At 34.9% G+C, this 25,807-nt stretch overlaps 1 protein-coding gene across 3 annotated transcripts; it reads right to left on the bottom strand.

The window, feature by feature from the left end:
- Positions 1–461: 461 nt before the first annotated feature.
- On the bottom strand, positions 462–25,807 carry LOC136026492 (triosephosphate isomerase-like). Of its 3 annotated transcripts, none has more exons than XM_065703113.1 (5): positions 25,726–25,807; positions 17,960–18,073; positions 8,980–9,074; positions 5,955–6,179; positions 462–848 (listed from the first exon to the last, which is right to left on the bottom strand). In XM_065703113.1, exons 1-5 carry the CDS (start codon positions 25,790–25,792, stop codon positions 642–644), a joined length of 708 nt encoding a protein of 235 aa, XP_065559185.1. In that variant the 5' UTR covers positions 25,793–25,807; the 3' UTR covers positions 462–641. The 3 variants fall into 3 exon arrangements, with proteins under 3 accessions (XP_065559185.1, XP_065559186.1, XP_065559187.1); XM_065703114.1 differs by lacking the exon at positions 25,726–25,807 and adding an exon at positions 18,846–18,882; XM_065703115.1 differs by lacking the exons at positions 17,960–18,073; positions 25,726–25,807 and adding an exon at positions 17,730–17,798.

Genomic DNA, 25,807 nt, shown 5'->3' with positions numbered 1-25,807 from the left:
TTCCTTGAATATATTATTTTTGTTCACACTGAAGAGGAGAGGCGTTTATCCTTTCGAAATATCCGCTTTGTGTGTTTTTTCAGTATTTTCGTTTGGCCTTCAAACCCCCATTTTTGATCAGTTCTTTCTTTATATTAAGGCAGCATACTGAGTCAAATTAAAAGAAATAAATTTTGGACATTTAAAAAACTGAAAAACAAACTTAGTTTTTATTTCCTATTAGTAATGCTTAAATTATTCCCGCAAGTAGCAAAAGAAGATGTGGACCATTCAAGATGTGGACAAGTTTTTCGCTGTGTGTGTTTTTTAAGTGTTTTCATTTGGCCCTAAAACCCACATTTTCGATAGTTTTATTTCTTTATATTATGGCAGGCCAACGTGTTTTAAGAAATTATCTTTAAGCTGCCTTAAGATGGTAGTTTAGTTAGATTAAGCTACTTGACCTATTAAATGAAAACAAGTTATTACATGCACAATTTACTTTATTTCAACCAATCTTTCACACCGACATTTGCTGGTTGCATTTACAATGCAGTTCCGCCATTTGTTTAGCCAACACAGCCAGTATCTCACAACAAAATAAAAGTATCACAAACAATCAGATTAAAAAAAAAAAAAAACTAAACAAAATCCTCTATAATTTACTGACGGGCATTGACAATTTGAACAAAATCTGGCTTGAGGGACGCGCCACCAACGAGAAATCCGTCAATATCTCCCTCTCTGGCGAGCTCACGACAGTTATCAGCAGTTACGGAGCCACCATAAATAATTCGTGTTTTCTGAGCCACATCTGCAGATACGTTATCGTTTAGCCATTTGCGAAGCTTGACGTGAATCTCTTGAGCCTAAAAAAGGTCTAGAATTAAAATGTTGAAAACAGGCAAAAAAAAAAAATTGGCTTGGATGGTACTGGGTAAGCGCTGAAGAAAAGATTTCATAAGAAATTTAAGAGCAAGGTTCAAAGACAAACTTTAAGATTAGATTATGATTTTGTGCATCGAAAACAAAAATAAAAATTTTAAGATTTTAATTTTTATAATCCGTAAGAGATAAGTATTTTCGACAAAGCTTACGACCACTATAGAAAGTATGTGAAGAATGTACCCTAAGTCACTCTTCAAGTTGAATGAAGCATTTATGTGTTATTGTTGCGCTAGTTATATATTAAAAATTCCGCTTTTGTTATATCGTCATTCACCTTCTTTATTTTCTCTTTTTATATTATAATCGTTTGTCACTGTATGTACGATTCATAGAATAAATTCAAATTCCATTCAAATTTTAATTCCAAACTTAACTTCAACATGACTTTCATCATTTTCAATATACAACTTAATACGCTTTGAAAAATTCAATTGAACTCAATGCTATGTCTGTACCGACGTAAAGTTCAGTGAACTGACTGATAATGCGTTCCCTTGAGTTGTTTCAATATGTAATCTTCATCGAATTAACTTTTCTTTTTGCATACCCAAGAAAAAGAAGTCAAGAGAAAGAAAGGTCTGATACGCGAACGTACCCTTCCATGGTCTTCGTTGTCCAAAACCACCAAGAAAAACGAAGCTTAGCAGAAGTAAAATGGGTAGAGGTTTCATTCCCTTGAGAGAAATCTTGAGAAATCAACGTTTTTCTCTCAGCATGCTCAAATAAGAATGAATGGGGAAATGAAAGATAAGAAAGAACGAGGAAAGATTATAAAATTATGGTGTTTCAGTTTGTCGGGCCCTTCATCTAACACCCGTTCCAGTTTCCACTAGTATTACCTTTTTCCATTTATCTGTCGAGCCCTGCACATAGAAAAAGTTCAATAATACGCATTTTGAGAATGTGTAAACTAAATTTTTGCCATTTGGCAATCCCAACATTTATTTAGAGCAATATAAACACTTTCCTTGTCATTTTAATAGCAATAATTTCCCCAAAATGTAGTTGCAACCCCTAGCAGGTAGCTTGAACAACCCTACTACAACTGTAGTCAAACAATTTGTCCAATTTTGCATTTATTTTATTAAATCTGGGCTCCCCTCATAAAAGGTTATAGGATAAAAAGTCATTGCTGTATCCAGTTACCGCTAAAACCAGATCCTTTTTCCCTGTTATCAGACAGATGGAACGTCTGATCGGCCCTTATTCAAATTATCAGCTTGACACTAACTACCCCTGGATGTAATCTGTAAAGTTGCAAAGAATACTGATGCGGCAACCTGTGAACTGAAACGATATGGATAACTAGGTGAATAACAACATTAATCACTTGCTCAATTATAAACGCAGCTTATTTACAAATCCATAAATATGGTCCGTATTTCACAATTACCCTCTCTCTCTTTTTTTATTCTCTGTGCATAATTTCATAAGTTCGTTCTAGTATAGATGAGATTAAATTTTCTGTCACATACGAAGTCATTTATCCTGTATTTTCAAGAGTAACTTATTTGATAACCTATCCAGACTGTTTCAAGTAGAAATACTTCTAGTCTCCGACGCCATTGACGTCTCGTAAAACGGTAAGGTTAAGTAATCTGGCTTGTCGGATAAGTAATCTTGAAATGATCGAACGCACTAAGAGAATCACGGTTCTTAGTGGTAATTTAAAAAAGTGTACACGTTTATTGTCATCCAGGAAGGTGTCATAGTTTGCACACCTTTGCAAAAAAAAAAGTATTATTGCTTTCACAAGTGCGAATTTTGTGGAATAAAAGTCAAAATTAAGCCAAAAAACGCCTGTATCTCGGAGAATTAACATTTCCTTTTCCATACAAGGGATAATCAAGCCATTAACAATCCAGGTATGCATTTTTTATTTTTATTTTTTTCGTTTTTTTTTTCGTTTTTTTTTTTTTTTATTCGTGAGCGTAAACATCAATTTTGTCGTAAACATCAAATCCTTATTGGGTATGCTAGAAAAAAAGCCAGTATTTCGGTACACTAGTATTTCGTTTTCAATGCAAGAGATCAAAAGAAGTCATAGGAAGCTAAAATTCAAATTTTTGATATGAACTGAACTGTACAAAAAACACAAAAATTGTGGCGCTAAGAGCTTGACTAAAGTTGAGACTCTAATAGCAATGTCCTTTTCACACTCTGCTAGGGCTTAGAAACATGACATTTAGACCAACAACTGAAAAAGAAACTTCTAGGGTTCAAAAACATGTTATGAAGACAGATCCTCGTAGAAAGTAATAAATGCTTATATACGGCAAAAGAAATTTTAGATTCTAATAACCAAATTCATCAAGCACAGGAAATGGAGGTATCTTGAGCATGTGATTCGCAAGCCTAAAAACAAAATTCCCAAGATCGTTTTTCAGTGGCAGCCGAAGGGCTCCAACAGGGAGGACATCCCAAAAACACAATCAGACATTTCTACCAAACAGATCTACAAAATCTCAATGCCTCATTTCAATCCAAATGGGCAGATATCAGGGCAGCCGCATCAATGAGATATGACTGGCAACTCTTCTTGGATGCCAAACTGCCTCTTGAGGACTTAAGCTCAATTTTGACATTAAAAAATAAAAAACTTAAAGAGACCTTTGAATCTTGGATCCTGGGGGTACTGATAAGAACAAATCTATAGTCTTGTTATGCAAAATCAACTGTCATGATACCCAGTGTCTACTGATAAATTCTTAAAAAAAGATAGAAAAAGAGGAGGAATGTGATGTTAAAATCAAGAGAAAAAACCTGTAATTCATAAATCTATAAATCCATAATGTCATCCATAAAAAAAAGAACAATTAGCACAAATTTTTAGTGCAAAAATAATTACATATTAACTTTTTCAAAAGAAGAGATTTTGTTACAAATTCCTCGTCTTCTATTCTTGTTGCAACAGCAAAAACTAGGTGGTTTTCATCAGTGACGTTGCTGAGGGGGAGGGCAGTTGTCCCGCCCCCAATAATTTGGAAAAAAAACTATAATTTATTAGGTAGCTTTAAAGTAGTTGCTTGTCTTAAATTGTCAGTGAGGGTGGTCAAATCCCTGTTTCTCTTCTAGTCGTTTTGAAGTTTGACTCGAGCATTCATTGAGTTTCACCTCTGGAGGATTTAAGGTCAGAGGTAACGTTAATTTTTGAATTGAAAAATATTAAGCTTTTGGTACGTTTGAAGCTTGGGTTCTTGGGGCTCTGATAAGAACAATTCTTGTGTTCTTATTCTGCAATATACAGAAACTAAAAATCTGAGAAGAAATCCTAGATATTTATTGCAGAAGATATATATACACTATGTGGAAAACAGCAATACACTTTATTTTCTAATTGTCTTCATTTTTTATGGGCTTTCGTGGTTTGGCTTCTAAAATACAACTGCAACATAACCAATTTTATAACCTTCTGTACATTTCGATATCTATAGCTCAAAAGGTGATATGTGGTTTTAAAAAGAAAGAAAGAAAGACAGGTACAGCTCGCCTTATCAAACTAAGGAAGTATCATCTACTGGTTCAGTCTGGTTTCTTTTATCTTATTCAGCTCTCAAAATATTTCGAAGTGTCTGGTTTTCGCCTGGAGTTTAGCGTTTTCCTTTAAAACCACTGGAATAGTTGGAAGGCTTTTACTAAAAAAAAAAAAAAAGAATTTCCCCAGATTTTAAATACATAAAAACCACTAGCGTGCACAACACTTTTTTTTATTATTGTAGGAGAAACCTGACATGTTTCTATTTTTGCTTTTCCATTCTCTTTTAAATTTGATGGATCACCAAGCAACTGTCAAACTTTCACCCAAACAAAAACAAAAACATCAATAGCAAAAAAAAGGAGAAAATAAAATAGGGTAAACTATAGATAATACTGAAATACAAAAACAAAATCTGGCTAAGAGAAATTTTTTTTTGGAAATGCCAATTCCAAAAATGTTATTTTTTGAAATGAATTTTTTACAAGCGGTAAAAAAAACACGACAATTCACTTTTTAGTTTTGAAATAAATCTTGTGCGGTGGGATATTGGTGTTTTTAAAATTACACCAGTTTAATAGGCTATCCCCATATTGACTGAAGAGTAAGGTGTTTATCTACATAATATTTAGGCCTCTTTTTTCCCTTTGCTACACAATGAGTCAGGTAACAAAGGACTGATTGTTGTCAGATTTGTGTTTGGTGATCCACCCTCCAGGATTACCATAGGGTAGACTGTAGGGATTTACCATAGTAACTTGGTATGTTACCATGTAGCTTACAATATGGTAAGTTTTGTACCCTAATAATCCGTATTCAACAATAGTCCGGGGGCTTTTTAGAATAGAAGAGTAAGCATCTACTCTCAATGTTAATTCAAGCCACAAGAAAGTCATTGTTAAAACGAGCTCTAAATAACCAACAACATTTTACGGATAACTGATTTCTTCCAAATTAATAAAAAAATTGATTTAAAAAAATAGACAATTACAATATCATTACAAATATTTTTATTCAAAAAAAAAAATTCTTACGTTTCAATTACAGCTTAATAGGAAACTCATGAATTGCTTGCAACTACATAATTATTCGATTAACCAAGAATACTTCTGCTTAGACGTACTGTCGCCCCACCCACGTACACCCACCAGCACAGGTTATTCCATAAGAACATTCTCTTAGTTACATTGAGAGAAACGTAATTAAGGTATAAAATAATAAAATGTCCTGAAAACCTGACAAAAAAAGAAATTAGGAAACTAATCTTTAAAATAGATTAGAGAAAACTGATCTTTCTATTCTTATGTTGTGTAACTAATCTACTATTAGAACGAAATGGATTATCTGAATTATAGTAGTCTATGCAAACAATCAAGTCGTTTTTGGAGACATTAAAAAAAACTAGTCCATCTACTCCTAGTATAAAACTGAATATGCTAAAGATCAAACAAAAGATAAAGAATAAAACAATTACACGATAAAGACAATAGCAAGATAAAGAGATAACAATAGCAAAATAATGATGAAACAAAAGATAGAACAGCAATTTTACCTGAGCTGGAGACGCTGTTTTACCAGTACCGATTGCCCAAACCGGCTCATAGGCAATGACCACATTTTGCCATTGATCAGGCTTGATATTATCAGTTATTGCTTTCAGCTGACGGAAAACAACTTCCTCTGTGTTTCCACTTTCCCTCTCTTCAAGTTTTTCACCAATGCATAGGATCACCTTCAACCCAGCTTTAAGGGCATGGCCAGCCTTGGCCCCAATTAGCTGCAAAGGAATTAATATTTCAAACAGTTCGTGGTAACAAACTGTAAGTAAAAAGCTATCCGGCTCAATAGTAACCGAAGCCAAAGAAAAAAACAGAACTTTGATACCAATAGTTATATCGAAAGAACTGGATTTGTATGTTGATTTCAAATATACAAGCCTCATTAAGTTTTGTCATACCCATCAAAGACCTGAGAAAATTCGACTTATTTTCGAAAAAAGAGGTAAACACCCTCTGAAAGTCATAGAATCTGAATAAAAAACACGTTATAAAATTCAACCTATTAGAAAATCCTACTATTGAGGCTTCAAGCTCCTACCTGCACAAACGTAATTTTTTTTTTTTGCCAGAAGAAAGATCACGGATGCATGTTTTTTTTTCCCCAGGAGTGATCATACCGACTCAGTGGGCGTGGAATATAGGAAAAGGGTTCACTTAACAGTTCTAGAGCCCTTTTTAAGTGGCCAAAAAAATGAAGGGCAACTAGGCTTCCTCCCAGGCCACTTTTTCCAAAATCATCCAATCAAAATTTTGAGACAGCTATATCGTTCAGCATAGGTGAGAGGCCTAAAGATTATGTCTTTGGAGATAAAATGACCCCCTCAGCCTCTAGGGAAATGTGTCTTAATTATAAAATGGGCCTATTGTTTATGTATAGCATTTATTATTGGATTTTTTTTCTCAACAAATATCCTGATAATTAAAAGTTTGGGCATTTATATGATTACTAATTTTCAGGCAACACTATCTAATCAACCAGCAGTGTTGCCACAACAACCTATTCTGGCCAAAAAAAATCAGCATCGTCGAGCTCTCTAACTCTGCAAAAGAGAGCAGGAACGGTACAGAAGAGTCGTAGTACCGGCCGTACTTTTCTACTTAAACTGTTGGGGATATGTGTACCGGGTTCCACACTTCCCATTTTGTTAGAATTTATTTACCTGAATTTTACTCGATGACAGAATGGCGAGCGAGCAGGTTTTATGGAACCCTTTGCTGAACTTTGTTTACCGGGCTAACAAAGCTGGAGACCTATCCGAAGGAATTGCGATGAAAGCGGTACAATTCTACAAGCCAGAAGCTATATTTCAGGCCAAGGAATTTATTATTGTCTCTTGCCAGTGTTCCCATGCGCGTGACCGAAAGACAGAGTCACCAGGATAATGTCCTGGACTTGATCCGAGTTTTTAGAAGCTGTGAAGAAAAACGCGTCTCCTCTTTCGTTTATCAATATTCGAGCCCGATGAGGTCCCTATACTCTCCGGTGAAGTAACCGCCACCCTTACGAGAAAAGTCAACGAGCCATGTGCAAATTTCAAATTTATGTCACTTCTGAGCGTGCTCAAAACCTGACCCCCACTGGGCCCTTAGCCCGACCCTTCCCCAACAAAGTCCACCTATACTGTCGTTTTAAAGCATCCTCCAGCAGAACTTGATAACCCTGCCTCACGTAAGAACTTCTTGGAAAGTTAAGTGTGGTGAGTCGCTCTCATATTGTAGATTTGAAACCAAGAAAAAATTAATGGCGCGTTGTGATAGTAGCTCAGGCACTTGCATCTGCCCTAGCAAGAGAATATAAGTCTATTACTGTCAAAGTCGCTAGTCCTTCGTTCTATGGAATAATTCGTTTCATTCCCGAGGATGTCTCCGCCGACGACCTCTCCACTCGCATAAAAAACTATAGCAAAACCGACACAATCCGTTCCACTCGGACGTACAAACTGCACTTCGAAAGTAAAGAACACCTGAATGAAACTAGTAGATAACTTTCCTGGGACAGTTATCTACCTGAATGATGCTATCCAGCCTCCTCTTACGTTAGGTTATGAGAGACTAAACATTTCTGAATATAAGTTTCTCCCGCTGCGATGCTACAATTGTCAGCAGTATAGTCACCCTCCCAATGTGGGGAAGGACATGCCAACTCGAAAGAGACTCCCTGTACTAACGACCTTAAATGTGCCCTCCGCAGCTCGAAGAACCATCCTTGCTACAGTATTAAATGGCCTGTAGTACAGAAAATTCTTAAACAATGACCTTAACGAATGTAAACATTGCTAGCTGGAATATTAACGGTGGAGCATTAGATAAGATTCCATGTTCAGGCATAGTTTCTTTCAATGGACAAAAGAGGAGTCAAGTTCAAACAATTTTAGATAAAAAGAGTTATTAAGATAATCAAAGCAATTAAGATAGGGCTCGAGGTAGTTACTGAAAAAAAATTAAGTGTGTAACTTTTTCAAGTACTATACACTCCCCTCAATACTCAAAATCTAACAAAACTGAACAGTTAAGAACTGTTGAGAAGAAATAAAAATGCATGTTCAGGTTTTGAACGAAAATTGACATTACCAAGAGGCACAAGCTTATGTTTCTTTGGTAGGAAATGGGGGAGGGAATGTCCAAAGAAAATAATAAACAGAAGGTCAACTACTTTGAAATTGTAGACAACTATGATAATTCTTGTTTTGTTTTGTTTTTTTTTTTTTTCAGGAGAAAGCTCCCCTACCAGGGATATAGTGAAATTTTCGCTGGGAGGGGAAGGGTGTAAAAAAAATCAGACATTAAGGTGAAACACTTGGATATTGTGAACAGCTATGAAAATTCTTGAGTTTCTTTTAGGGGAAGATTCTTCACCCTAGGTACATACCTGATTACCAACACAAAATAAACTAAGCAGGAACACATCAAGTCAACCAAGGAATAAGGCACGTCGGATAAAGCCACAAGAAAAGGTCTAATTTTGAAGCAGGACAACTTCATACAACTTACAAAAAGAAATTAAAGATCTATAAGTACCTCATCAGATTCCCCAAACACATTTCTTCTCTCAGAATGACCTAAGATGGCCACCTCAACTCCAACATCTTTGATCATTGCAGGACTAGTCTCTCCTACAAAAAAGAAATAGTTTCCATTATGACCTAGAATTAATGGGATTTAACAGAAAGAAACATCAGTTTAGTTAAATTTTCGGAATCAACCCCTGCAAAATCTACTGAAAAATCCTTCTTCTTCAGTCTTTGCATGCCCTGGTACAGATTGATTTATGTCCACGATACACAACTCTAAAGATTCCAAAAATAATCACAGGCATGCAGGTTAATCTCATGTACAATTGAAACGAAACAAAAATATAGAACAAGAGTTAAAAGCTCATATGGCACTTGTGACGAAGCTGGAAGAGCCAAGAGCTCATGGTGTGAGCTCTAGCAAAATTCTGAGAACCAATAGGTTGATTTAATAGGAAAATCAGAGGCTTACTGCCGTTCGGGATTTAAAATAAGAGCTCCGAGACACAAGGTCCTTCTAAACATCAAAATTCATTAAGATCCGATCAACCACTCGTAAGTTAAAAATAAGTAAGTTAAAAATATTTTCTAGTTTTCCTCTCTCTCTTCAGCCCCCCAGATGATCGAATCGGGGAAAACAACTTTATCAAGTCATTTTTTGCAGGTCCCTGACATGCCAACCAATTTTCATCGTCCTAGCACGTCCAGAAGCACCAAACTCGCAAAAGCACTTGACCCCCCTAACTCTCCCAAAAAGATCGGATCCAGCCCGGTTACGTCAATCACGTATCTACGACATTTGCTTATTCTACCCACCAAGTTTGATCCCGATTTCTCCACTCTAAGCGTTTTCCGAGATTTCCGATTTCCCCCTCCAATTCCCCCCAATGTCACCAGATCTGATTGGAATTTATAATAAGGGCTCTGAGACACGAGTCCCTCATAAATATCAAATTTCATTAAGATCCGGTCAATTGTTCATAAGCTAAAAACGCCTCAATTTTTCAAATTTTCCCAAATTAACACCCCAACCCAACTCCCTTAAAGAGAGCTGATTCAGTCCGGCTATGTCAATCACGTATCTAGGACTTGTGCTTATTCTTCCCACCAAGTTTCATCTCGATCTCTCCACTCTAAGCGTTTTCCAAGATTTCCCCTCTAACTCCCCCCAATATCACCAGATACGATCGGGATTTAAAATAAGAGCTCTGAGATACGTATTTCTTCGTATCATTTACTGAGATACGTAAATATCGAACTCCATTAAGATCCAATCACCCATTCCTAAGTTAAAAATACACCATTTCCTTCAATTTTTCTTCTCCCTCCAGCACCCCATATGGTCAAATTTGGGAAACGACTCTTATCAAGTAAATTTGAGCTGGACCCTGACACGCCAACCAATTTTCATCGTCCTAGCACGGCCATAACCACCGAACTCGCCAAAGCACTGGAAATCCCCCCACTCCCCCAAAGAGAGCAGATCCAGTCCAATTATGTCAATCACGTATCTAGAGCTTGTGCTTATTCTTCCCATCAAGTTTCATCCTGATCTCTCCACTCTAAGCGTTTTCCAAGATTTCCAGATTCCAAGATTTCTGTTTCCCCCCTCTGATCCCCTATATTTCCAGATCCGATTCAAATTGAAAATGAAGCATCTGAGACATAATATCTTTCTGTATATCGAGTTTCATTAAGATCCGATCAGCCATTCGTAAGATAAAGATACCTCAATTTTCACGTTTTCCAAGATTTCCGATTTCCCCCTCTAACTCCCCCCAATATCACCAGATCTGGTCGGTATTTAAAATAAAAGCTCTGAAGCACAAGATCCTTCTAACTATCATATTTCATTAAGATCTGATCACCCGTTCGTAAGTTACAAATACCTCATTTTTCTAATTTTTCCGAATTACCCCCTCCCCCCCCCAACTCCCCCAAAGAGAGCTAATCCGACCTGGTTATGCATCTGGTTAAGTATCTATCAATCACGTATCTAGGAATTACGCTTATTCTTCCCACCAAGTATCATCACGATCTCTCTACTCTAAGCGTTTTCCAAGATTTCCTCCAACTCCCCCCAATGTCAATGGATCCGGTCAGGATTTAAAATGATAGCTCTGAGACTCTCACGTCCTTCTAGATATCATATTTCATTAGGATCCAATGACCCATTCGACAGTTAAAAATACCTATTTTTTTCCGAATTAGGTCCCCCCCTCAACTCCCCCAAAGAGAGCAGGTCCGGTCCGGTTATGTCAATCACGTATCTAGGCTTGTGCTTATCATTCCCACCACGTTTCATCCTGATCTCTCCACTCTAAGCGTTTCCCAAAGATATCTGAGTTACGAGGTCCTTCTAAATATCAAATTTCATTAAGATCCAATCACTCCTTCGTAAGTTAAAAATACCTCATCTTTTCTTATTTTTGGAGTTAACCGTCCCCCTACTCACCCCCCACAGATGGTCAAATCAGGGGAACGACTATTTCTAATTTAATCTGGTTTAGTCCCTGATACACCTACCAAAGTTCATCGTCCTAGCTTATTTGGAAGTGCCCAAACCAGCAAAACCGGGATAGACAGACAGACCGACAGACTGACAGAATTTGCGATCGCTATATGTAACTTGGTAAACACCAAGTGCCATAAAAACAGGTATAATGTTTCAAATAGGCAGTGAAAAAATATCAAAAAATATTTTCTCCTTAGGCGTTATGTCAAGGAGCCTTTATCAACCGTAAAAAAGAAGAAACAAACTAACCCAAACTAAATTAAACAAATTAGGAAAATGGAAAAAACACCAACAATATACAAAATCAAAATGACAACAAAACATCACGTTTTATTATTGTCAAGGAGGATAATTTTACTTTATATCAAAACACACAAGGCAACAGAGAAAGCTGTCTGTCTGATATAGTCAATTATCAAAATTATATAGTCAATTATCAATTAGATATATACATTATCAATTATCAATTATATAGTCAATTACCTGATATAGTCAATTATCAATTATATCAGCTGTCTGCCTGATATAGTCAATGATATAGTCAATTTATTTAAGCAAAAGTATAAGCTGTAGGTTAAGTCAGTTAAAGCTAAATACACATCAATGATACACAAATACACATACAGGATATACAAATACACATACATACATACACATACTAAATACACATACAGCATTTAATTTAACTGAATGAATCTTTCCATTTCCCAAATCTAGTTTGAGGCTGATTATTTGCAATGACATTACTTGAAGCATTTGAGGTTCTGACCTACTCTGTATATGTTCAGTGGGATGTTCAGTATGTTAGAGTGGAAATCTATAAATTAAACAAACCAATGCTCAAACAGCTTGAAATTACAAAGTAAAGCTTAATATAACTAATAAATATATAATAAAAATAAAAAAGGTAATAAATAAAAGATGGCATTGAAGATGATGGTGTTACTCTGTGAAGAATTAATTCCGTGAAACTATTCACTAATATCAAGTAAAATACATAGCCCTGGGTATTTCGCAATCGACTAGTCGCAATCGCAACCTATTTTTTTGGAGTAGGGCAATGTATCTTCGATAATACTTTGATCTTCCTGATCTCTATTTTCCGGATGATCCCCCCTTTAAAAACAGCTTGGCAAGCGGTTTTTGACAGTTTAGGAATTGGAAATATCTGATACAAGTGTGCATCCAGGTCGGAGGGGTTGTTTACCGGGTTTGAGCCCCCCTCCTAAAGAATAAAGTGTCTGACTCGTAAAAGAGTAACAAAAATGCATACAGCCTAAACACATTTTTGATACGTTATATAAAGTTTTGTAAACCCCTTTTGGAAAAAAACACCCCCAGAAGAGCCTAGCCAATCCTCTCGATTGAATTAACATTGAAGCTGTCAATGACAATTTAAAAACAATGCATACTTCCACCAGGGTGCCAAACTGAAAAGTCATTCATTTTTTTTTTCCCCTTTATTACATTAGAAGGTCTTGAGCCTGCTATAATTTCTTATTAGCTTTAAATGAATTAGAATGGAATAGTTGTGGGCATCAAGTCATGGCTAATTGTAGAAAAAGCCAAGACAGATAGTCAAATTGAGTGATAAGAAAAACCTGGCATTAATTCCCTGGCATTATAGTAAATAATACCCTAGTAAACGACATAGCATTCGCACGGAATTCTGATTAATGGATAATTCTTCTGGGCTTAGTCTGTTTTGACGGGCGTTTTAACGCTGAAAAAACCTCTTCCTAGCTAATTTACCTACTATGGGCTGCCTCTCCGTAGTAGCATAATATTAGTAGGCATGAACACATAATGAGTCGGAGGTAATAGGCTTGGGACTGTCTGTGCAGGATTTTGACTCTTGTTGATAGAAGAGCATCGCCAAGTGCTGAAAACCGTGTTGTGATCAAGATATTCCCAGGATACACAAAGCCTCCGGTTCTACGCCGGCTTAAGTGCTTCGGTATAGGCTTGAGAAGTTATGTTGATCCCCTTCCTGCAGTGGTATCCAGGATCATTGCTCTTCCTGATACCAAAATAATTCCAATGATTTAAAGAACATAAAATGCTGCGACGTTAAAACGTGACTATCGTACCGACATTTTGTCTGACCAATTAAGAGGATTCGAAAAGAACGTATTAGAAATTTCAGAAACTCATATTCCAGGGGTAAGAAGCATAAAATTAGGTGAATTAGAATTTGTTCACTCAGGCAGGAAGGATGGGCTACATAGACAGGGAGTAGGGCTCATGATGAATAAGGAAGCTGCTCAGTCTTTTCTAGGCTGAGAAGGTATTAATAACAGGATATTAATTGCTCATTTTATGACTATAAAGTTCAGGGTATCAGTTATAGTAGTACATGCCCTGTTGAACCGACTGACGGAAATACTAGTGACTCTGAATTTTTACCTACAGTTACAGGAGCAAATAGACAGGGTCCCTGGTAGAAATATGGTTTTTTAACTAGGAAATTTTAATGCCCACCTCGGTAGAAACATGGATAGATAGTATCCTAGCCTAGGTAAATTTGGTGTAGGACAAGAAAACAGTAATGGCTACTGACTGTTGCAATTTTCTAGGTATAACAATTTATACTGTCATAAAACGATATAAATATTATTGTTATAAACGTATTGGTTATTTAAATACGGTGTTCGGTCATAAAAATGGCCCATAAGTTGACATGGTATTCACGTGATGGTAAGACAGCAAACCTTATTGATTATGTTATAGTAAACTGAAGACTAGCAGGATCAATACAGGGTACTAGGTTAAATAGGATTGCTGTAAATAGGAATACAAGGTACTATGGTAAATGACCCAACTGTGAGCCCTCGAACGAGTCCGTTGATTTTTGAATTAAAATTGAATAGTTGCGGGCATCAAATCTTGGGTAACTGCAGAAAAAGCCAAGACAGATAGTCCAATTGAGTGAGAAGAAAAATATGGGATTAATTCCCCCCTTGATAGGATTGTATAGAAAGGATGTTAGTTCATTTGTTAATAGATATGTCTATCTATTATCCGTCTGTACAGTTTTTAACCAGAATGTATTCTTAATAAATACTTTTTGATATGTATTTAGTATTGTTTTGGGTACTAGATCTGTTTTTTCTTCCTTCTTTCTGTTAATAAATGATTTCAGGTGTGAAAAGAAAATATTTGGTTTTTTTGTTTTCACTCATTGTACTAACAAAAATTTATACCTCATGTTATAATTATGTTTGTAGGTTTTCATTTTATTATTAAGTAGAAAAATAACTGACTTTTGTTGTCAATCACTCTTGTGGCCTGGACCTTCAGCTCTATGCAACCTACAGCCTGACATTACCATGTATGATTTTGTATATATATATATATATATATATATATATATATATATATATATATATATATATCTATATATATAAAAATAAGTTGTCTGTCTGTGGATGTGTGGATGGATGTGTGGATGGATGTGTCAGGTGACGTCACCTGAAAAAACTGGATCTAAAAAAAATAAAAAAGCTAAAAAACTAAAAAAACTAAAAAAAGGCAAAAACTACAAAAAAAACTAAAAACTAATAAAAAAGCTAAAAAACTAAAAAAAATAAAAAAAAGGCAAAAACTACAAAAAAACTAAAAACTAATAAAAAAAATAAAAAAGCTAAAAAACTAAAAAAACTAAAAAAACTAAAAAAAGGTAAAAAACTAAAAAAACTAAAAACTAAAAAAAAACTAAAAAAGGTAAAAACTAAAAGAACTAAAAAAGAAAAAAATAAATGACGACACTCAAAGAGAAAGCGACCAGGACAAAAGGAATGTTCGATTAGCAATCAACAAAGCACCGGGACACAGGGAGTATAAATGACGACCAGGACAAAACTAAAAAATCTAAAAATCTAAATAAACTAAAAAAGAAAAAAAAAGGAAAAAAATAAAGGAGAAAAACAAAACTAAAAAACGAATGTATATACAGACCGGGACACCGGGATACAAATGACGACCGGGACCCGGGACACAGGGAATATAAATGACGACCGGGACACAGGGACACAACTACAACGGGGACACCGGGGGAAACAGGGGGATGTAAATGACGACCGGGACACCGGGACAGGGAATGGTCGATTAGCAATCACCATCAACAAAGCTCAAGGGCAATCATTAGAATCATGAGGTATAGATCTGAATACAGATTGTTTTCCCATGGACCATTATATGTTGCATGTTCAAGAGTCGGTAAACCTGACAATCTATTTATATGCAAAGACAATGGGACAGCAAAGAATGTTGTATATTCGCAAGTTTTACGTAGTTAAAACCATATATATATATCTATCTATATTCACAGGTGGGACATAGGGACACAACTACAATGGCGCGTAACTATTATGGCGCGTAACGACTTACGCGCGCGGGGGGGCTTGGGGGGGGCGCGAAGCGCCCCCACCAACTAGGTGTTGGGGTGGCGCGAAGCGCCACCCCAACAGCTAGTATATATATATATATATATATATATCTATATATATAAAAATAAGTTGTCTGTCTGTGGATGTGTGGATGGATGTGTGGATGGATGTGTCAGGTGACGTCACCTGAAAAAACTGGATTAGGTGACGTCAAAACTGAAAAAACTAAAAAAAGGCAAAAACTACAAAAAAAACTAAAAACTAATAAAAAAAATAAAAAAGCTAAAAAACTAAAAAAACTATAAAGGTAAAAACCAATAAAAAACTAAAAAAAAAACTGAAAAAACTAAAAAAAGGCAAAAACTACAAAAAAAAACTAAAAACTAATAAAAAAAGTAAAAAAGCTAAAAAACTAAAAAAACTAAAAAAACTAAAAAAAGGTAAAAAACTAAAAAAAATAAAAAATAAAAAAAAACTAAAAAAAAGGAAAAAACTGAAAAATAAGCTAAAATAAAGGTAAAAACCAATAAAAAACTAAAAAAAAAAAGGAAAAAACTAATAAATGACGACACTCAAAGAGAAAGCGACCAGGACAAAAAACTAAAAAACAAGGCAAAAACTACAAAAAAACTAAAAACTAATAAAAAAAATAAAAAAGCTAAAAAACTAAAAAAACTAAAAAAAGGTAAAAAACTAAAAAAACTAAAAACTAAAAAAAAACTAAAAAAGGTAAAAACTAAAAGAACTAAAAAAGAAAAAAATAAATGACGACACTCAAAGAGAAAGCGACCAGGACAAAAGGAATGTTCGATTAGCAATCAACAAAGCACCGGGACACAGGGAGTATAAATGACGACCAGGACACAAGTAAAAAAAAAAATTAACAAAACTAAAAAGAAGGTAAAAACTACAAAAAAACTAAAAAGAAAAATATAAATAACGACCGGGACAAAAAAACTAAAAAGAAATAAAAACTAAAAACTAATAAAAAAAACTAAAAAATCTAAAAATCTAAATAAGCTAAAAAAGAAAAAAAAAGGAAAAAAATAAAGGAGAAAAACAAAACTAAAAAACGAATGTATATACAGACCGGGACACCGGGATACAAATGATGACCGGGACCCGGGACACAGGGAATATAAATGACGACCGGGACACAGGGACACAACTACAACGGGGACACCGGGGGAAACAGGGGGATAACCTGACAATCTATTTATATGCAAAGACAATGGGACAGCAAAGAATGTTGTATATTCGCAAGTTTTACGTAGTTAAAACCATATATATATATATATATCTATATTCACAGGTGGGACATAGGGACACAACTACAATGGCGCGTAACTATTATGGCGCGTAACGACTTACGCGCGCGGGGGGGCTTGGGGGGGGCGCGAAGCGCCCCCACCAACTAGGTGTTGGGGTGGCGCGAAGCGCCACCCCAACAGCTAGTATATATATATATATATTAGTTAGATTTTTATCCTTTTTATTACCAATGAAATGATTCCTTAGATAGCCGAAAATTCAAAAAAGATGACAAGGCAAGAGGATCAGCTTAAAAAAATATTCCAATCACAGATGGCATCTTTCTATGATCAATCATGACAAAAAAAGTGTCCTGTTATAATACGTGCTTCAATAATGGCGTTTGAAAGATGGTTGCATATTTGTACTTAAATGTTCTGATAAATGGATTTTATTGCCTAAAGAACTTATTTTTATTTAAGCCCTTTATTTAATAATATATATCATGTTTTTATATTGTAGGCTTAGATACATTGTACAACTATTTGTATGACAGCTTTTTTTTAAGTAAACATAACGCTTATTGCCCAGAAAAATACTTACTTTCTACTTTCCTTGTAAATACTGATTTCATTGAACTGCATATTGCACGATTTTGTTTTCGTTGCAAGAAATTGTTAGACTACATTTTTTTAGGATGGTCTCTTCATGTGATTGGATATACTTTTAATACCAGATAAAGTTCTACATATGGAAAACACTCTGAATGTATAATGGCAACTATTAGGCTGAAATATGTAAATATTTGGATGTTTTACAAATAAAAAACTTACCAGTAAATGCTCCTTTAGAAACCTTGTAGCAATTTTGTGCTGCCACACCAACTGATGATGGTAAAGTTTTTCTAACATGTTCCAAATAAATGGTAGGAGGAGCACACACAACCTCTGCAAAAAAAATGATTCATAGTAAAGAAAAGCGAATATATAGAAAAAAAAACTAAAGACTAGGAAAATCTGCCAGCACTCTTCCCCACTGTATATAAGCCTAGTTTAAGTCCTTGCAATTCTCTGCTATTTGGACCTCAAAGTTAAGATCCTCTCTTTTCTTTTGTAACTATGCCCTTAAAACTAAGATCAACTCAACTATGTTAATGAGGACAAAAAAGCTGCATAATTTCCCATAACAATGTGCCTGCAAAACTACCTTTATGTAGTACCAATCATTAATAAGTGAGAAGAAAGACCATATTTGAGGATCTTGTAGACCCTGGCTAGGGCTACTTCCACTGGCAGATCTAGAAGAAAATATTGGAGGAGGGTACGCGACATAGGCACCTAAAAGACCACACAGGGTTTAAATTGAAGACTGTTAGTTCCTAATTTACAAACTATAAGCCACATCGGACTCTTTCATACTGACCATGATCCAGAATCTAAAGTGAATGCTACATCCCACCCTCCCTTTAGCTAAAGCAACCACATTTCTACTCCTCATCAATTTAGACTGTATCCAAAAATAAATTGATTTGTTAGAAATTAGTAGGTTGACGAAAGTCTGACTAGACAAGAACTAATTATTTTTGATTGGTCTTCTCTTAACCAAATGGATGTTCATAAATTTTTGTTCTTAACAAACAAAACCATACTCAAAACAGTTAACAAAGTGACTGAGTTGAGGTGGAAAAAAGTTAAATTACTAAACTTGAGAAAAAATTACGTTCTTTATTTTTGGACTCCATGTTTAGAGAAAAACAATCCTAAAAATTTAATTTTGATGGAGTGGGCTGAGAGATAAAGCCACACAAGTAATGTGGTATTATGGTCTTTTCTGGACATCTTAGAGGAACACTCTCTATTCCAGATGGCGATGCTTCCAACAAGATTTCGAGATGGACAAAATCCTTCACTTCTTGATTTTGTTTCACTCATTAACATAGAAATTACAGCCCCCATTTGGAAACAGTGACCAAATTGCAATAAAATGCCAATTTCGACTGTGCCCACAGACATCAAATCTAACTAAATATGTGTATACAAACTATAGTCAAATCAGGCATGAACTCAGTAAGTGTGATTGGTCATTCGTCAAATTTATAGAAGTAGAAGGCATGCGGGAGGTAATGAAAAATGTGTTGTTAGACACTGTCAATAAAAGCATAACTATCATGGAGACACAAACCAAGAACTCTCCCCTTTATGAACAGAGAAATGATTGCCAGTAACAAGAAAAATAAACTGTCAAAGCTCATAAACCAGATCCCACATACGGCTGACTACCTATTTAAGTTTCAAAGCTGCAAAGAACAAAGTTCTACCACTATCCAGAAAATTCATAGAGAATTAAGCAGAGGTCACTGCAGCAAGCTCAAAAACCAGCCTTAAGAAACTCTCAGAAATACACCTCTGCACATAAGCTTGGTAGGTACACAGTCATTGAGCTCGCTTGTAATGGAATCCAGTCAAAGGACCCCCAAAACATTGCTGATGTCTTGCATTGCCAGTTTAGATCAATATTGAAACCTGCAGACACTGCCCCCCTCCCAACCTTACCACACTACTTAATTAACACAAGTGTCACCAATAACAGTGGATTAAGACTGAGCTTGAATCTCGGCTTAAAAAAGCTTGATCCAAATAAGTCTGTTGGGCCAGATGGCATTCATACACAACCCTTAAAAGAAGCTCACACCAAATAAGTCTTGCCACCCTCAAGGCTCTTCCAAAACTCTATTGACACCAAAGTCATACCATTGGACAGGAAAGTTACCCATATCTCACCAATACATAAAGGAAGTGACAGGACCAAAGCAATCAGTATTACCTCTGCTGCTGGGAAAATCGTTGAAGGCATTGTAATTACTATTGTTCTCATACATTTGGCCCCAAAAAATCTTCTATCAAAATGCCAACACAGATTTCGACTAGGTAGATCAGTTGAAACAAGTCTGATTGACTCATAAAATTACATAACTAAACTTCTTGATCCAGGTCCCACAGTTGATATGGTTTTAGAAGACTTTGCTAAATCTTTCAATAAAGTCTGTCATCAAAGGCTCCAGCTGAAACTGAAGGCAACAGGTATTGAAGAGGGTGTGGTGGATTGGAATATGTATTTCGTGAAGGAAAGAAAGCAACAGGTTGGAATTTTGGTGAAGTTGGCAAAGCTTTCTATTCTGAAATAGCAGAGGTCTTAAGTGGGGTACCTCAAGGAACTGTTTTGGGACCTATACTTTCAAAATCTACACTGACGACACCCCAAAACACGACTAAAAGACTAAACCTGTATACTGATGACTTGAACTTATTGGTCCTGTTGACGCACAGCAGGGCATTGCCTCAATAAAGTCTGAACTAGATTGCTTTTGCAAATGGGCCAATATGTGGAGCATTGAGTTTAATCTTGGAAAGTGCAAGGTTCTCCATTTTGAAAGAAATAACCCATGATGGCAATATTCAATGCTATCAAATCCTGGTGAGAGCCAACTGATTTCCAAGAGTACCTCAAAAAGAGATTTGAGGGTTATTGTGGATGAAGGCCTTGTATTGTGGATGATGTCAATTCAATACTACTACTACTGAGAACTCACTACAGTAACAAGCCACCTGAGACCAACAAAGCTATACACACTCCTCCTTCATCTCAATCCATTAAAAGCCTCTTTATGCCCTCCATTGACGTTTCCATTTCCCTTAAGTCTTTCTTTGTGATATATTATCACCCCAACTGCAGACGTCCTGTTTTCTGTTTAGCCCTAAACAGTTGCTGAAAAGGGACAATCTTTTGCAATCTGTCATCCTTTATCTGCAGAACATGCCCTAGCCATCTCAACCTTTCTCTCAATGTAGTCTTCAAAAGCAGGATTGAACCACACTTTCCATTGAGCCTTCTGTTTGAAATATGGTCAGTCAGTTGGGGACCCAAACCAATTTATAGCCAATTTCTCTAGAAAACATCTAGTAAATGTTGGTCCGTTTTTAAGAGTGCCCATGCTTCAGAACCATGTTTGACCACTGTTATCACTGTAGTTTCCAATATTCTAATCTGGGTGTGCAGACTTATTTTCCTATTCTTGCAAACTTTTTTTCAATTCTGAAAAAAAAACCTGACCCATAGCTCTTCTACTTTTTAACATTTGCATGGCATTCACCATCTTTACTAATAATACTACCAAGGTAACTGAAGCTGCCTGCTTGATTGATCTTTTTGTTACCCAACATTGCATTTTCATCTTCATATATTCCAAGCCTTAGTGCTCTTTCCACATACAGTAACTGCAGCAATAGCAATTGTATCCCAGATTCCAGATTTCAAAGTGTAACAGACATAACAGACAGACAACTTATTTTTATATATATAGATTTGTGTAAATTTTTTTCCATAATAGTGTTGCAATGTTGAGAGTACATAAAATAATAATTACAAATTCTGGATTGGTTATAAATGGCATTTTTCTCGCTAAACAGTTTTGTTTGAGAATTTATTTTTAGATTTCGGATTACTAAGAATGTTTTTACCTTTTGGGACCCCAAAATGTTCAACACAATCACCTATGAGAGGTGCAAAGCAAAAAAGTTAATTTTTTAATGTTTCCATTCAGCAAAATAAAAATAAAAATTTTCTATCCTGAATTTCAAAATGTACTTCGTATCTTCATTAAAAGAAAAAACTCAATAGTATTTTCGGTTTCTCATTGAAAAAAATCATAAAAATTGATGTCATTATTGAACGGATTCTGGTTCACTAAAATTTCAGCAAATTTGTTTCCATATTATCATTGCAATATGAGAGTTCTTGATATAATAATTACCAATTCTGAATTTACTATTAATGGCTATTTTTCTCGCTAAACGGTTTCTTTAGGAACATATTTTTAAATTTTGGGTTACCAAGAATTTTTTTTACTGTTTGGGGCCCAATTCGAGGGACAAAATTTAATTTCCTCCAAAAGAAATTAATTAATTAAGAAATAGGATAAAAAAGGCATCATGTTATGCATTTATTTTCATCCTAGTTAAACTATGTACATTAGCAATTAAAGTTTTTTATGTAGTTACAGAAATTTTTTTTTTCTGTAACTCCCTTTCTAGGTGAAGGTTCGCAGGTTCAATCCCACGCATTGTAAGGCAGAAGAATGAAAACCAATTAAAACGATTGATGCAGAAAAATTCATTTTAGTTTTTTTTTATTTAGAACATACATCCATAAATTTGTTCAGTCTATTTCTGACTAAATTATTTTATCATAATAAAGAAAGTTACTACTGCAAAGAAATAGCAAATAGAGCACAACCCTGCTCAACTCCTGATTTAATACAAAACCAGTTGCTTACCTCATTCACTACCTTAACTGCAGCAGTATTATTCTCGTACATAGCACAAATCACTTTAATGTATTTTTCTGGTACACCATATAAGGATAAGACCTTTGCTAACGCTCTTCTATCAACAGAATCGAAAGCTTGCTCATAATCGATAAAACTGAGGACCAAAGATGTTTGACAACGAAGGGACTTCTCAATTATTTACCTCGGAGTAAAAACTTGGTCGACACATTCTCTACCTTTTCTAAGCCCGCATTGTTCTTCTCTTAAAACTTTGTCTACTGTATCTCTCAGTCTAAAAAGTATCAAATTACTCAGTAATTTGCTACCTACAGAGACCAGATTAATGCCTCGATAATTATGACACTCACTCTTGTCACCTTTCTTATACAGTGGTTTAATTAAGGTTTTCCTAAAATCATTGGGTTCTTCCCCTTTTTCAAAAATCATGTTCATAATCTTCAGTAGCTTATTCCTAATCTCAAAGCCACCATATTTAAGAAACTCATTAATCACACTATCAGCACATGGAGCCTTATTATTTTTAATCCTTTTAGTACTGTCGCTAATTCTTCCTCACTAAACAAATCTTCCTTTACATCCAAGGTATCACGAACTTTTTCATTTTTATCTTTATCTTTTCCTGCAACTGTATCTCGGTTTAGCACATTCTCAAAATGTTCCACCCATCTTTCTTTAACTTTTTCCTTACCACTAATTGTGGCCCCCTTTCTATCTTTAACTGGGACTAGTCAGGATTGGCTACTCCCTCTCAATTTATTAACATGCCAGTATAATATTTTACTATTATGCCGTCTAGCCGCATCTTCCAGATCCTCAGCAATTTTATCCAAGGCCTCCATTTCACATCTCCCTAGTTCATATTTTAATGCTTTCTCCACTTTCTTTACATTCCTTTTGTTTTCATACGACCTATCACTCAGATAATTCTTGTACAAACCCTTCTATTTTCTATTAAACCTAAAGCTTTTCACTAATATTCCTAGTTGCAAATTAGCACTCTTCCCTAAAACGCCATCAGCAAATTCACAAATTGTTTTTCTGAAATTATTCCATCCATCTTCCGCATTGTCAGATTTTATACTCTCAAGTTTAGTATTCTACTGTTCCTGGAAGTTTTCTCTCAAATTTTCATCCTGGAGTCTACCAACATCCTAACTTTCCGGGAGGTAGTTACCCTTCCAAAATTTCAGCTTTAAATTAACCTTAGGCACTACTAGATGGTGATCTTTACTTTTAACATCGATAACAGCACTCCTATACACCCTAGTATGTTGTATTGATCCTGCTAGTCTTAGTCTTCTGTATTCTGGTCCTTTAAAATATCCCCAAATTTATTTCGATAATAGTATCGAAATATTTAGAGTACTTGAAACAATAATTACTAATTCTGAACTTAATATATTTTTAAATTTCGGGTTACTAAGAATTTTTCGGTAAAATTTTAGTTGATTGACATTTGGCTATCTCGGAAAGTGGTTAGGTTAGGAAAATGAAACTTTGAGGGATGAGTCTAAGGGCTAAATTATGTCTCGAGAAGATATTTTGAAGTACCCACCTCCACTCCTTCTCCCTCTAGAGGGCCATGAGCTTCGCCTACATGACAGGTCCTGCTGTTTGAGGAGAATTCTGAGCGACATCAATGTTTTTTTTCAAAATTTAGGAAATATATTTGCATATGTTTAAAACCTTAGAAATTGGGATTGAGAAAAGTTCATCAAAATCAGTTCTACCTATCAAAAGATACGAGCCTGAGAAAATTTCCCTCATTTTAGAAAACAGGGGGAAACACCCCCTAAAAGTCATACAATCTTAACGAAAATCCTGCGATCAGATTCAGTGCATCAGAGAACGTTTTTGTAGAAATGTGAAGCACCTATCTACAAAAATATGGAACTTCGCATTTTTTTTGCCAGAGGACAGATCACGGATGCGTGTTTAATTTTTCTTTTTATTATTTTTTTTTTTTTTTTTACTATTATGGCGTCTAGCCGCATCTTCCAGATCCTCAGCAATTTTATCCAAGGCCTCCATTTCACATCTCCCTAGTTCATATTTTAATGCTTTCTCCACTTTCTTTACATTTCTTTTGTTTTCATACGACCTTCACTCAGATAGTTCTTATACACACCCCTTCTATTCTCTATTAAACTTAAAGCTTTTCACTAATATTCCTAGTTGCAGACTTAGCACTCTTCCCTAAAACGCCATCAGCAAATTCACAAATTGTTTTTCTGAAATTATTCCATCCATCTTCCGCATTGTTTTTAGATTTTTTTTTCTTTTTTTAATTTTGTTTTTTAGTTTTTTCTTTTTAGTTTTTTTTAGTTTTTTACCATTTTTCTTTTTTAGAATTACTTTAATCTATTGTCTATTTTTCTTTTTTCGAATTACTTTAATCTATTGTCAAAATATTTCGAAATATTTATGCAATTTCCAGTTTTTACATTCTAGTTTGTTTTCTTTTATATATATAGAAGATATATATATAAAACATAAAAGAAAAAAAAAAACAGACATAAAAGACAGACAAATTATTTTCATATATATAGATTTGTGTAAAATTTTTTCCATAATAGTGTTGCAATGTTGAGAGTACATAAAATAATAATTACAAAATCTGAATTGGTTATAAATGGTTTTTTTCTCTATAAACAGTTTCTTTGAGAATTTATTTTTAAATTTTGGATTACTAAGAATGTTTTTACCTTTTGGGACCCCAAAATGTTCAACACAATCACCTATGAGAGGAGCAAGGGAAAAAAGTTAATTTTTTCATGTTTCCATTCAGCAAAATAAAAATACAAATTTTCTATCTTGAATTTCAAAATGTACTTCGTATCTTCATTAAAAGAAAAAACTCAATAGTATTTTCGGTTTCTCATTGAAAAAAATCGTAAAAATTGATGTCATTATTGAAGGGATTCTGGTTCACTAAAATTTCAGCAAATTTGTTTCCATATTATCATTGCAATATGAGAGTTCCTGATATAATAATTACCAATTCTGAATTTAATATTAATGGTTATTTTTCTCTCTAAACGGTTTCTTTAGGAACATATTTTTAAATTTTTACTGTCGAGAGACAAAATTTAATTTCCTCCAAAAGAAATTATTAAATTAAGAAATAGGATAAAAAAAGGCATCATGTTATGCATTTATTTTCATCCTAGTTAAACTATGTACATTAGCCATTAAAGTTTTACTAAAGAAAGTAATTTTATGTAGTTATAGAAAAAATTTTGTTATAAATACCTTGCGATAGCGTACTGGACAAGATCTGCCTTTCCAAGTGAAGGTTCGCAGGTTCAATCCCATGCATTGTAAGGCGTCGATT

The sequence above is a fragment of the Artemia franciscana genome, chromosome 4 (assembly GCF_032884065.1).
Source record: "Artemia franciscana chromosome 4, ASM3288406v1, whole genome shotgun sequence".
In the NCBI taxonomy this organism is placed as follows: Eukaryota; Metazoa; Arthropoda; class Branchiopoda; order Anostraca; family Artemiidae; genus Artemia; species Artemia franciscana.
Note: the sequence above shows the minus strand (reverse complement) of the source record. Positions and strands in the feature narration are given on the sequence as shown.

Bases quoted from the DNA above. Each gene is read 5' to 3' on its own strand.
- LOC136026492 (XM_065703113.1), bottom strand. From the start codon at position 25,792: ATGCATGGGATTGAACCTGCGAACCTTCACTTGGAAAGGCAGATCTTG. The intron at 9,075-17,959 runs GTAAGTTTTTTA...TCTTTTTTGTAG, and splicing joins TTCTAAAGGAGCATTTACTG to GAGAGACTAGTCCTGCAATG. The intron at 6,180-8,979 runs GTACTTATAGAT...ATTCCTTTGCAG, and splicing joins TGTTTGGGGAATCTGATGAG to CTAATTGGGGCCAAGGCTGG.